The sequence below is a fragment of the Macrosteles quadrilineatus genome, unplaced genomic scaffold, assembly GCF_028750875.1.
Source record: "Macrosteles quadrilineatus isolate MER2022 unplaced genomic scaffold, UCM_ALF_1.0 Scaffold_1__1_contigs__length_201487025, whole genome shotgun sequence".
Classification (NCBI taxonomy): Eukaryota; Metazoa; Arthropoda; class Insecta; order Hemiptera; family Cicadellidae; genus Macrosteles; species Macrosteles quadrilineatus.
In genome coordinates this window covers 103,277,587-103,292,147 of record NW_026542594.1, presented here as the reverse complement: position 1 = coordinate 103,292,147, position 14,561 = coordinate 103,277,587, and the positions used below count along the sequence as shown (strand labels likewise).

At 34.6% G+C, this 14,561-nt stretch overlaps 1 protein-coding gene across 1 annotated transcript in view; it reads left to right on the top strand.

Annotated features, from left to right (window-relative positions):
- The window catches only part of LOC129002080 (venom carboxylesterase-6-like), a 37,861-nt gene extending 23,300 nt beyond the window's left edge, over positions 1 to 14,561 (top strand). Inside the window, exons 6-10 of the mRNA XM_054429650.1 lie at positions 4,190 to 4,355; positions 4,618 to 4,802; positions 8,503 to 8,656; positions 9,348 to 9,474; positions 14,129 to 14,561. Of these exons, the coding sequence (XP_054285625.1) occupies positions 4,190 to 4,355; positions 4,618 to 4,802; positions 8,503 to 8,656; positions 9,348 to 9,474; positions 14,129 to 14,339 (843 nt within the window). The 3' untranslated portion in view covers positions 14,340 to 14,561. The remainder of the gene's footprint in view (positions 1 to 4,189; positions 4,356 to 4,617; positions 4,803 to 8,502; positions 8,657 to 9,347; positions 9,475 to 14,128) is intronic.

The window sequence follows — 14,561 nt, the reverse complement described above, 5'->3', positions numbered from 1 at the left end:
AGAGAGTTCAGGCAAGAGTTCACCTGGGAAATAAAGACATATGGCAGTTTGGTACAGTCAAGAGAAAATTAGGTCAATACCATTACATTGTTGAATTGGATTCTGGACGAAGTTTAAAACGACACATAAATCAATTGATTTTGACTCTTGTATCCAAGAAGAAAGTTACCTTTACAACACAAAACAAACAAGATAGTTCTGTTGTTCCAAGACGGATACCTATTATAGACTGTCAAGCACCACCACTAGAGATCCACCCAGAGTCTGAATCAAGTTCAAACAATCCAACAGAACTAGACGGTACCCTAAGGGAAGAAAATCTAGACAGACCTCAAGCCACAGAACAAAAAGAAAACAAATTAACTCGTCCTTCCAGACAGCGCAAGGTTCTGTCCTATCTTAAGGACTTTGCTCTCCAGTGATTAAGTGGGGGAGAATGTTATGAACTTATGAATCAGTTGTTACCATAGCAACCAAAATGTTAATCATCAAATGCTGTTTACTTTTCTATTCTGATCTTTAATATAACACAGTTACTTCTATTTCAACACTCTGTCTTTTTATATTCTAATATTTCCACTCGAAAGTCATCTCACCTATAGAATTTTTAAATCAGCTATCACCATCGGGAATGCCAATACACAAATTAGATGTAAAAATTGGAGCTGTAATAATGTTGCTACGAAATATTACACAACACGGGGGTTATGTAATGGCACACGATTAATTGTTAAAGAACTCAAGCCCAATTTAATAATTGCAGAGGTTTTAACTGGATCAGCAGCACGTGAAATTGTATTCATTCCAAGGATTGACTTAGCACAGACGGACACAGATTTACCATTTGTTTTAAAAAGACGGCAATTTCCTTTAAAATTAGCGTTTGCTATTACAATAAACAAAGCGCAAGGCCAGACATTGGATAAAGTTGGGATATACCTTCCAGCATCAGTATTCAGCCATGGACAATTGTATGTTGCAATATCAAGGGTTAAAAGGTTTGAAGACATAAAAATTAAAATTATCCCTGGCAAAGAACAAGGAAGATTATAAAAACAATCGGATGAAGTTTTTACAAAGAATGTTGATTACAAAGAAATACTGTAAATAAAATTTTTTTGTAAAATTTTATTTGTTTTTCATTATTTTACTCTTTTAGAAAATCAGTTTATTTTCTAAACAATTTCATTCTTAAACAAATGTTCAGGTACTTACTAGGGCATATATTATGTACTACTGTACTTTCTAGGGACCGTTGTATTTAACTACAACGGGCTCTATTGCTAGTATATTAATAAAAATTCACTTTATTACTCTCCCTGTAGCAGCAAACCTAGGTACTTATGAAACCTAATGTTATAGAATAAGATTTAATTGAAAACCAAATCAGGCAAATGGAAACTCACTTAGTGTGCAGGTTTGCTGTGGTGGGGGTATTTTGCATAATCCATGTAATGCCGAGAGGCCATCACAACCTGTGATTGCAAGGAAAATGAATAGGTTGCTGCAGATCTGTGGAGGGAGTTGAGAACATAAAACACTGAAACATTTTTATTATTTTAGTTATTAACGGCCGCCATTTTGAAACAACATGATCAAACCCCACCATTGACAACCTGGGCTGAGATAATGTATTCAAGTACTTGTATGCCAAATTTCATTAAAATCGGTCAAGGCATTTGGATGTTATAACCAATTCATGGCGACTCACCATCCTTTTACAGCCGCTATCTTGATGACGTCATTACGGACGACCGAGATCCTTAAAAATTGGGGTCTGGGCGGTTTTACGTTCAGGGACTTGTATACGATAACCACCTCAAGTTTCATGTTCACTGCCAGAACTGGATTTTTCTGCAACCCATCCCCACTAATAAGTTTATGTAAAAAGAGTAAATAAATCTATATATTAATTTGAAACTGTTTTTCTTTGTGACAGCTATTTTGAGAGAACGGCTGGGCGTAGAAACTCGGTAGAGGTGTCTAAAGAAAGGTCCCGGGTCTGTAGATGAGCCATCAAAAGAGAAACATGGAGAATTCTCTTGGGGCTCTGCCCCAGTGGCCTTTAAATTCCCATCCCATGTTATTCTTATGGAGGAAAACGAGGGTTTTGTCACAGCTAATTTGAGAGAACGGCTGGGCGTAGAAACATGGTAGGGGTGTCTAAAGAAAGGTATTGGTCAGTAGGTGAGCTCTCAAAAGATAAACGAGGTAAATTTCCTTGGGGCTCTGCCCCAGAGGCCTTTAAAGTTCACTCTGCAATGTTGTTTACATTTCGACCATAAGGATAATTTTACACTACTTTTAATGAACCAGCTGTTAATATTAAAATTGTATTCAAAGGTCTACTGAAACTGTCAAAATTAAATGTTTACATTATGATTTTAAATGGATTCTCCACTGCATGGCAAGTTTTTTTATGGTTTCAACTAAATGATGAATTTATGATACGTTTTAAATGTTTTGTTCAAAAATCTATGCTTTATTGCTCTTAGAAAATTTTCAATTATGAAATAAGTGTGACATATCAATTTCAAAGGACTAACTATTCATTTTTCAAGTATAACTATTCCTTATCGGGTTAGCTTATATATATTGTAAGGTTGGCACTTGCCTTTTTTTCCTACTTTCAATCATCATTTATTTTTAAATTCACGAAAGAACACCTGAGATTCATTTATTGGTATAAAAGTTTTTGATAATCGGGTTGAAAATTGTGTCATAGATGAGTACGTTGAGGATGAGAGCTGTGTTCAAGTTTTGGAATAGACTAACTACGGAGTCTATGGTTTTGGTAAAGTAGGTGAACTAATGTCAATTCAGGTATTAAAAAAAATGTGTACACAGTTTTTACTTTGATGTACACATGTAGCTAGGTCGAACAACGCATCTAAACCTCACTACATACAAAACATTCGGAAACACAACAGTGTCATCACATCTCATCGCATTTGCATAATTTGTTACCAAGGCTGGACTAGGTTATGGATTTGGTTCCGCAAATGTTCAAGATTTGTGATAAAATTTCCTACAATTATGGTTAATTCCAATCCACGAAATACATGCACAGCTTTATGTGATCTATATGGCCAAGGCAAAACTACCCCACAAGTTAATGAATTATCAAGTAAGAACAGGATGATTAAATACATGGGTCGATGTGGCAAGAGAAGGAATTAAAATTGCTGAGATCGAAGCAAGAATCTTACTGCTTTCTAGAGAATCCGATATTTTTATCAAACAAAAAACTGATTTAATATGCTGATAGAATTCTGTATTTTTATGACCAAAGATGAAGATTACTTATAAATCAGGATACAATCTGAATGATTTTCCTAAAGCAAATGAAACTAGTGGTTAGTAATAAAATTGACTCTTTCCGTAACATGATAGACTAATTATATGAACTCATTCTCCCATATAGTAAAAGTGGCTTTGGTATGAAACAAACTCATGAACAAACAATTATAAGACTCCTAAAAAACCCTTAGGGCAACCTAAAGCCGACAAAAAGGTAGGAAATATTGTGTTAAACGAATTCATCAATCACGTTTTTTAGGGAACACGATCGTCATACTTATTAATGCTTATCCTCCCTTCATTTAACTAAGATTTTAATGACTTCACTCTATCCATCGCAGTTAGCTGAATTTACATAAAACCTCAAGATTAACCGTCGATTTCGACGGGGTTCCACTAGTAAACTATTAATTAATAACAATAAAAATAAACTCATCCACCTCGTAGAACACAAGATTCGTCTACTCTCTATTTAACAGTTACAGTTACAGTGGTACTAACTGATTATAAAACAGGGCATACTAAATATAAAAAAAAAAACTTCATATTATAAATCTGTAAATAGTGATTATTTGATTTATAACTTAATTAAGCTGTAATGTCTAAGTAAATATACTGTTATAATAGTTAGTTATTGAATAAATATCATTATACTTGTAAATTAGCTGATCCCAAAAATCCCGGGATTGAGCATGAGAATCCCGGGATTGAAAATGCCCAAAATTCATCCGAGATCCCAGATCTACACCTACCGTAATTACTACTTCCCTATAGGGAAATTCGCTAAAATAATTTATGTACGCATAATATATGTCCTATTGTCCTAGCCGTAAATCGTTGCTATAGCTATCAAGAATTTGAAATATGTAACAGAATTGTCACTTTGCAGCCATGGCACTTCAATCCGTACACCCCGTTTGGGCCGGTGGTTGAGAAGGCAGGAGAATCACCCTTCTTAACACAACATCCCTGGGACATATTGAGGGAGGGGAAAGTTCAAGCTCTGCCATGGCTCGCCAGTGTTACGTCTGAGGAAGGGCTCTACCCTGTATCAAGTGAGTAATAAAATTATGGTTCCAAAATCCAAAATATGAAAGCACCACTTAATTTTTCAAAGAATTTCTTTGTTGTTAATTTTATTAGCTATTTTATTTCAATGCACCGCTCTACATGAACTGATAAGTAATAATACCATTTTTAAAATCTATGTCACATTAATACGATACTCACGTTTTTTATTTTTATTTCCTTTCATAAATATAGTAAAAAAACAACAATTGTGCAAAACAACAATAATTTAAAACTGCTACTTTGCAGATTTTGTGGCAAATGCAACACTTTTGGATGAGATAGAGCGAGATTGGCTGAAGATTGCTCCAGCTCTTCTTGACTACAACTACACTGTTGCATCAGAACTTAAAGATGAAACAAGCCAGAGGATTAAAGAGTTTTACATGAAAGGACAACCCATTTCCAGAGCAACTACTGCTCCTTTTATACAGGTAAAAATATATTGTGATTTTAGCATGTTTATTAGGGTAATGAGAGCAACAAGTATCACACTTTAATGACTGTTCCACTTCCCTGAATCCTAGTACTGAGTCATATATTCTACTGAAATCTGATTTGAAGAGACAATGATTGCAGAACACAGGATTATCTTGTCTGCCCTATACTTCAGTTGCAGAAACCATATCATTACAAACTATAAGAGAGGCGTTTTTAAAGAAGTTGTGGCTGTTTTTGTGTATAGCTCCTCCATAGTTAGCATGTATGCCACAACGAGACAGCTCACCGCTTACTGTCATCATTAATGAACAGAATAGCACCATTTGCGGATCTGTACCTACCGTAGCTGAGTGACGTGTGCGTGTGAGCTTCGCTGTGTGTTTAGACAATTTTTGGAATTTTCAAATGTCTCGTCGGCCAGTAATACGTTTTTGACCACAAAAAACATATCTAATGCTGCTATTTATTGTCTGATGACTGAAAATTATTGCCTTAACCCTTCCCGGACGGGTGACAGATATATCCGCCTAAGTCTTTGGTGATAAAGGACGGGTGACGGATATATCCGCTTATGGTTTTTGATGTTCCGGACGGGGAGTGGATATATCCGCCTTTTCTTCAGACAGACTGGCAGGTGCTTGAGCAGTAACCAGATGTTTCGCGGTACCAAGGCGCCACTTTCCTGCTCTCCCCATGGCTGCGCTCTCTTCCGCACTCCCCCCTCTCTCATGCGCCTACCCTCTCCTGCTCCTCACCCCCTCGCACCACCCACCTCTCCTACGCTCCTCCCTCATCGTTTCGCGCTCAACACTACACTGTCTTTATTTATTGTTTACATATTGTTCTTTATTTATTGCCTAACGTTGTCATGGTCATATCTTCAAAGACGGGTGGCGGATATATCCGCTGCTTTTCTACTCATCCGCGGACGGGTAGCGGATATATCCGCATATTTAAAAACGAGTAAAAAAATTATTTTGACAGTATGAAGTGTTCTATTGTGTTTATTTTATGTATACTTGTATAACAAAACACAAATAAAGAAAATTAATTTTATTTTTTCCCATCATTTTTTCCTGTTCTTATCACGATTTCGCCCGTCCAGGAAGGGTTAATGCAATGAGTGAGCTTAAAGAGCAGATATGGGTTATGGAGTGTAAGGATGGTGAGTATGGAGTGTGTTTTTTGTACTCCTAATCCATTTGTGCACTTAACCCTCGGCCACTGCATTAGGGCCGTTAACTTACGGCATCCGGCGATGAATGTCAGCATTGAATATGTTTCTTGCAGTAAAAGAAACATATCTTATCTTATACTGCATGCGTTGGTAGATTCATTAGTTTTAAAAATGTTCTTGATACACAGCACAATATACAGCAAGATCTACATTTCAGCTACAGAGCTGCAAATTGCGCCGTCTTGTAAAAAAATTATGCAGGTAAGCAGGTAAGAGGAGCCTGGTTGCAGTGTGCACACGAACTAGGAAGATATAGGCACTAACCGGCCTTACTTTAAAAAACCACCCTGGTATCTATTAGTATTAGATGATGGAGAACCAACACATTCTCGCTGATCAATATCAGAAACAATTTCTTAACCTCAGATCCAACAACAAGCAGTAAGTGTGAAGTTTCCACAAAGAGTGGATATTATTGAACTGGCTTGCTCCAATGTGAACAAGTGCGTCTTCTATCCAGACCTATCACATGATCATGGGGCTAAAACCATAGACAAAAAGAATTAAACATAGACTGTTAGCTGTACTGCGGTTAGCATAAATTCTGGCGCCGACCGCTTAGGGTAATGTATAGTTATGGCGCACACCGCTGCAGCGTCAAGCGCTAGCGACCGTTTCCATAACAACTTGGTAGTTGGGAGTAGTGTTGCCAACTTTGGAAGAATTCCCCGGAATAGGAGTTTACTGACTTATTTAATATTAAGAAATCAATTAATTTAAATGCCATCTTTAATTGTATACTTTTTAAACATAAATTTATTCTATTTTTGTGGTTTCATTACAATGATTCAAAGTTTTGCTTTATTAATCCATAATTTTAAGAAGTGGTTTATTGGAAGGTTTTGTTTTATATTTGCAAGGTCAAAATCTAATTAACCAGGGTGTCTGGTAGTCAGGGAAAACGGGAAAGTCAGGTACAGTAGACCCCCTCTTAACCGACCCTAATGGGACCGGACCTAGGTCGGATAATTCAAAAGGTCGGATAAAACGGGCAATCCCTAAAATCATAACATAATGAAGTGCTATTCATTTAGAATTATATAATCATTATTATGAAGTCATACTTGCATTATTTATAAAATAAACTACTCTTATCTCCTTTTTCATATTGATAGAAATGTCACAAATAAACACAAAACACGGTTAAGTCAAATAGGCCTACTTTCAGTGAATATATTATAATACTAGGCAAGAGTCAATAAAATTCATATTTTAATAACTTTACTACTGTAGTGTATTAATTAATGCTTTCTAAATGCATCGTAATACAGTACAGAACCTTTTGTCGTCATTAAAGATACAAGCGACCATTTTGTTACAAAACAGGACGTTTATTTATGGCCACTCACTGGAGGTTCGAGGCACAAAAACTATCTTGTCCTGGGAGTTGTTAACACTCCTTCCCTGCCCTCCCTACAAGTTGCGTTGTTTGTTTACTCCAGCGATAAGATAATCAGTTCTGAAAATCGTAATGCACTTTATGATGTTATAAATTTGCCGCACAGATAACATATCTGATCAGATGTGCTCGAGCTACGAACCGAGCTACGAACGATGATGACAAACTGACAATAGGCTATGCTATATTTTTTGTGATCAACACAAAATAACTTATTGTTAGTCATATCCTGTGGAGATAAGCGTATGGTTCAGTTCTCATCGCCCAGCGTGGGAGCGGAAATGCCGAGATTCCTAGAAAGCGGCGGTTAAACCGAGCTGCTCTCAAAGCAAGGTCGGTTAAAACAGACTGTATTATTTTACGATCGAAGGCGGATAATCCGATTATCGGTTAATACGAGGTCGGTTAAGAGGGGGTCTACTGTATTAGTATTGAATTTCAAAATGGTCTTGAAAAGTTGGAATTTATTCTTTACCGGTATTTTAATATCAAAGTCGGGAAATTTCATGATTTTTTCTGGATTGCTATATAGTAAGCATTTCGTTTGCAAGAGTGGTAGTGCTGGTAACAGCTGGCAAGTACTGCCGAGTAGTCGACGACGGCAGCGAATCGAATACCGATAACGCTCTAGCGGCAGATCACAAAACCTTTCTTTGATAGTCTATATTTGCTCTATTGTCTATGCTACAACTCAGAAATTAAGGCACTTAGTTAACATTTTCCCTTAAGAAGCTCTACCAGGTATGTGTTTTCCAATCTAAAAAAAAAAAAATCACATGAGGCAGCAATAGAGCTTGGGTAAAACAGCTGGATTTGGTTTTGTAACATCAGGACCCATGTTTTGTAAGTTGTTCTGGAGCGGACTGTTTCGACTACAGGCTGTGATAGACAGGGGCCTTAATCTTATTTGAGATATATGTAGAGAAAGCTGCTAGACTAGACAGACGTGGGTAAAGATTATGTATACTTCTACTACCACTTCAGCTAAGGAAGCAAACATTCATATTCATGCAGCACTATTATGTGTATTAACACTTATTCAAGTTTAACTTCATAGCTAGCAAGTGACCGCTTGTTTGTGGTGGATGTAGAGAGAGCTGCTAGATTACAGGCTGAAGTGGGCAAGGCTCCTGTCTATTTCTACCACTTCACCTACAGAGGCAAACATTCATACTCTGAGATGATGTCTTGGGGCTCAACTGAAAACTTTGGTTAGTACAACCAGCAATCACGATATCATCTTCCTAATAGAGTTGGTTATGAACTGACATTGTGAGCTCTGTTACACTTGTCATACAGCCGGCTGTGGAAATGTTAGTTATTTCTTTACGATAGATCCAGTCTTTTCATGGTTATTAGTCTAACTTTCTATTGTGTAGTTTTATTGCATGGCTCCATAATACATTGTAAAAGCTCCAAAATTATTAACAAATAAACTTTTGGATTTCAAATGTTTGCTATTATCTGTTATATTGATCAAACTTTACTTAAATGTGTATCCATTCTAAGGAGCATTGTTTACTTGCCTAATGAGACTATTCCACAATTTATTACTGCTACCTGCTGGTAGCTAACATTACGAATTTGAAAAAGTCTTATTAACAGTCTCGTCTTGGGTATTTGTATTTACTGATGTAGCAGCAAATGTCCAAAACCATATAATTGCATAGTCTGATTCACAATTTCCAATAATACATGCTTGGTGTAATGTGTTGCCAACAGCATTATGATAAACACTGTTGTGCTTCATCCAACTTCACCGAAGCAGACTTTATAGACCTATGGTATTTATGACATAAGCTTACAATAAAGCTAACAAAACAAATCCTAATTACTAATGTAAGTTTATTCAAATCAGATGTGGAACAGAGTTGTGGGTGACTTAAACTAGATATTTTGCAGGAGTTAGTCATGGGGATGACACAGGATACATGCTTGGAGTGGACTACATGAATCCTTTAGAGACTGATACTGATAAGAACATGAGCAACTTAATGGTCAATATGTGGATTAACTATGCCAAAACTGGGTAAGAATATTTATTGTTGTCCATTTACAAAATTTAGGCAGTATGAGTTTTTCTGCGTTCCCTCGCCACTTTTTAAGTTGCAGCTGATAGATGGTTTGAACCAAGGCCACACTAAAAAACAGGCCGTAATGCTCGTCAAGCATGACGTCATGATAGAAGACGGCAATGACGTAGGTATTTATTTATTCATTTTCCAAGGAAAGATTAAAACAAGCAGATGATCACAAACGGCAAACATTATGTCATTGCCGTCTTCCATCGTGACGTCATGCTTGACGAGCATTACGGCCTGTTTTTTTAGTGTTGCCTTGTTTGAACAAATGTGTGCATTTTGCTTCTGTTAACAACAAATAATTTATAACATTTTAAATTTTGCATAAAAATGAAGACTGAGTTACAAAAAAATTAAGTGCATACAGTTTGGTAATTTTTATATCTCTTTTCAATCTTGTCAACAATAGCCCAAGCACTAAAAGTTGTAGACGTTTTTTCAAACCACCAAAAAGCCTCAAGCACAACTGTGCCCAATGAGGAGTTTTCCACAAATCGGAACCCCACAAGGACTTTGATAATAAATAAAATACAGAGGACTCATTTTCTGTCATCTTATAAAAGGAAAGAACACAAAAGTGGATCAGTCACAGATAACTAGAGGAAACTCTTGAATATGTCACAAAAGAGATTAGGTTAACTATGTGAATTTCTGTAGAAAATCCAAGACCATGATTTTACCAAAGAAATCCGTGTGAAATGGGATGAAATTACGAGGGAGCCACAAAATAAACATTTTAAATGTGACTTTTTGTTTACACTATTATTTGCGTTTTCATTCAATTTACAAACTGAATTTCAATTAAACCACCTTTTTTGTCCAGGTAGAGGTAGCTACTACTTATATTTTCTTCTATTATTTACTTAGGTTACTAAAATGACTTGGAGTCTACACTTTGTGTGCTATTGTAAAGTCAAAAGTTGTTTTTAACTGTATTTCATGCGTGGTTACGATTGAGTGTCCTGATGGTAAAATACTTTTTGCTACACTACTGGGACGGTGGCGATGTCCTGTAATCCAGCTACTAGGAGGTCACGAATTGTGGATATTTATAGGAATGCACTGTTGATACATTGAGCAATTGCTAAGTATTACAGGCGTTATTTTAAAACAAATAACAGTCATAATTTTTTACCTTGTGGTTGCCAGATTCTTGAAATGAGTATATATCTTGCTCGATGTACATTTCGCTACATGTGTAGCATCGTCAGGAGCACAGTTTGTCACATTAGGCTATTTAACACAAACACTATTTACAAATATAATAATAATAATTTGTTCTTGAAGCTGGAATAATACACAAGTCATAATTTCTGATGACTTTAAAAGATTTGACTCAAATATTATGGAAATACTCAAGATGTACATAACAGAATCAATATTTCTTGTAAATATCTTATCATTTTTCTAAAGCTGATCTTGTTTTTTAGTGTTTTCTACAAATAGCCTTACTCATAGGTTGTCCATAATAACGATTATAAATTAAAAAAAAAAAAAATTATTTCTATTTCTTCTTCGGTGGCGTTCTATGACTTTCCTATGTTTCCATAGTTTGCAAATCGGCTCTTTCAATGATTACTAAGAAATGCAGCACAGTGTTAATTCAGTTTTCTTTTTAGTATATCAAATTATCCAGGCTCTCTCGCTTTTTTCCATTGTAATATTTACGCCAACCCAAATTCAAAAAAGTAAATATTTCATTTCAACCAAGTCAGTAAATGTTTGGTTATAGCAAACTGATTGACTGTTTACAATTAACTTATGTTTTTCTTCTCACTTTTAATTTCCCAACAGCTTTTTATTTCCCTAAAAAGAAAGTTTTCTGCACAACTTCACATTACGCTCTTTCCAATGACACCAAAAACATATATGTGAATCAATGTTTTGGAGAAGTAATTGTCCACAAAAAAAGTTAATATATGTGACTATAAGTTAATATACAGGGTGCATTATTATGCACACAAATTGCTATAAAAATACGCAATTTTGATAGTTATATTTCACTCCTACTTCCGGCAACAGCCATTTTTAGAATTTTCCAAAATTCTTGACATAGCCTAATAAAATCTCATATTTCTCAACTTTTAACCTACATAATGATATTTTCAATGGCATTTTTAGAATCGTCATTAAATTTTCTATCAACACACGTATAATATAGTACAGCTAAACCCATTTAAAAGTTTTTAAATTTGACTTAAATAACAAATTTTGAAAAATCAATAAAAAGGGCACTACAACTCACTTAAGAAAAGTTTTTACCAAGTCGTGTTAAAAACTGTCAAATAGTATAAAAACATCTCCACATTTTAAGCTTTATATGTGACATGTTATGTCAGCCTAAGAGGAGAGATATTGCATTAAACATAAAATTAATCTTTTTTCATTAACTGCACTCATTAATTACGAGAACGCATTTAGTGAAAGTTGTGTGGAAAAGATATCTGTATAATCAAGTTTACCCCAAGTAAACTTATAAAATCTAATATTTTAGTAGATATTGAATACCATAGTACATAGTTAAAGGGCTTTGCATTATTTTATACCAGGTTAATATAGAGCATTTTATAAATGCACAAGTCAGAGGTAATTAAAATAATAAATAATTAACATTATTTTTGCAATTTAAGTTATTTTACAGAATAATTTTGAAATACAAGGTAATATTTTTTTTTATAATTGAATACAAACAGAAACATGGAAAAGCCGCACCTTAAGAGTCTTAAATAATGTGGTTAAAACTACCTGACTTTGTGTGTTCTTTAGCTTTTCTTTATTGCTTCAACTGTAATCTTATAGGAAAGGGTTCCTCTCAACTTTTGTACAACTACTGTCAATTATACAGCTTTCTCAAGTCTTCTTCACTGTGTACATCTGTAGTATACACTTCACCATTAGGAATGCCCAAACAATGGATAATGATAGGCATAAGATCAGGGAATCTGGCTGTCCATGCAAAGGGTCTGCCTCGTCACAAAAATCCAGATGACTAAGTCTCTTACCTCATTAGTGTAATGCAGAGGAGTGCTATTTTAAAATTTTATACTTTTTATTTAAGTTTGACCAAAGTCTAAGTGATCCAAGACTTAGGTAGGGTGTGTTGCAAAAACCTAGATAGGTTTTTCAATTAAGTTTGTCGAATAAATAAATGCCTCATTAAATAAATTGTTTGTAAAATAATTTACCTGTGCAGTATATGGATCAAGAACGTGCTTCAGTCATACCTAAACTGTACTGTATTTAAGATTCTTAAGGTGCAGCTTATCCATGATTTTTGTATGTTTCCAATAACTAATATATTAGGCCTACCTTGTATTTGAAAATTTGTTCGGTAGAAATAATCTTAATTACATATGATCAGTATCTTCGTAATCACAACTAACGTGTGTATTTATAAATTTCACTACTTTTACGAGGCATTCAAAGCACTACAACTAATTTGGGCTGTACTATACTACAGTATTAAATTTTACAAGTTTACTTGGGGTATAATTAATTATACAGATACCTTTTGCACACAACTTTCACTAAATGCGTTCTCGTAATTAATGTGTGCAGTTAATGAAAAAATTATTAATTTTATGTTTAATACAATATTTCTCCCCTTACGCTAACATTACATGTCAAATAGTGCATATAATTTTAAAGCTTAAAATGTGGAGATGTTTTTTATACTATTTGCCAGTTTTTAACACGACTTGATAAAAAAATTCCTTAAGCGAGTTGTAGCGCCCTTTTTATTGATTTTTCCAAATTTGTTATTTAAGTCAAATTTAAAAACTTTTAAATGGGTTTAGCTGTACTATATTATACGTGTGTTGATAGAAAATTTAATGACGATTCTAAAAATGCCATTGGAAATATCATTATATAGGTTAAAAGTTGAGAAATGTGAGATTTTATTAGGCAATGTCATGAAATTTTGAAATTTCTAAAAATGGCTGTTGAAGGAAGGAGTGGGATATAGCTATCGAAATTGCGTATTTTAATAGCAATTTGCGTGCATAATAATGCCTTAAAATATTTGACACTGACTACCAAACACCCTGTATATAAGACTATAAGTTAATATATTAAAAGTTATATGTGACGCAATCTATTCCGACTTTGTTGTTCAACGATGCAGTATTCAAGTAATAGATATAGATTCTGTTGATGGAGTCCTCAATTCTAAGTTTTAATAATTTTCAATTTTTGTACTCAATTTAAATAATTGTCTGTTAGGGTACCATAGATTTGTAAATTAAAGTAAATTATACAAAAGTGGTCTACAGCACAGCAAATACAGTACTTCATTTAGAGCCAAAACGTAATGGTACATCATTTTGTCCCTTATATTTTGAAAATGTACCGTTATATAATATTTTAAAGTATAATGATTAACATAACTAATTATTTATAGTTGATAGTCATAGTACTTATCATAATTTCACACTGGAGTGTGAAACTGTATCAAACTTTAACTTTACAAAACAATCCGCCTGAGCTCATTGATATAAAAATGTTGATACTGTAATATTAAAATCAAATGTTAAATTGAACAGGAAAGATATTTTTAACAATTATTAAAATTTAATAAAATGAAATTTATTTTTATTTCAGCAAGCCCCAGTTTAAGAATGCAGTTTGGGTCCCAGTGTCACCGAAGGCTAGCACTGACGGTTATCTTGACTATCTTCATATAGCCTCTCCTAAGGACGTTTCACCTAAGAAAACTCAAGATCTCGGTAATCGACAATTTTGGGACTCACTTCCCTTCCATGAACCTACCCGAGGTCAAGTTCAATCAGTTCTCAGTCATACTGAATTGTAAAACAAATGAGAGATTGAACGTTAATTTTACTGACTCATATCCGTATGTAATTTGTAATATCGGGCAGACAAGACAAAAATATGAATGGAACTGTCATTAATTAGGTTTTGAATGGATATTGTAGATGTTGAGAGCTTCACTCGATAAGTAGAAAAATACACATAAATGTAACACTTGGTGAGCAACAGCTTTGGTTACGGAAAATATATGAAAACATTTTAA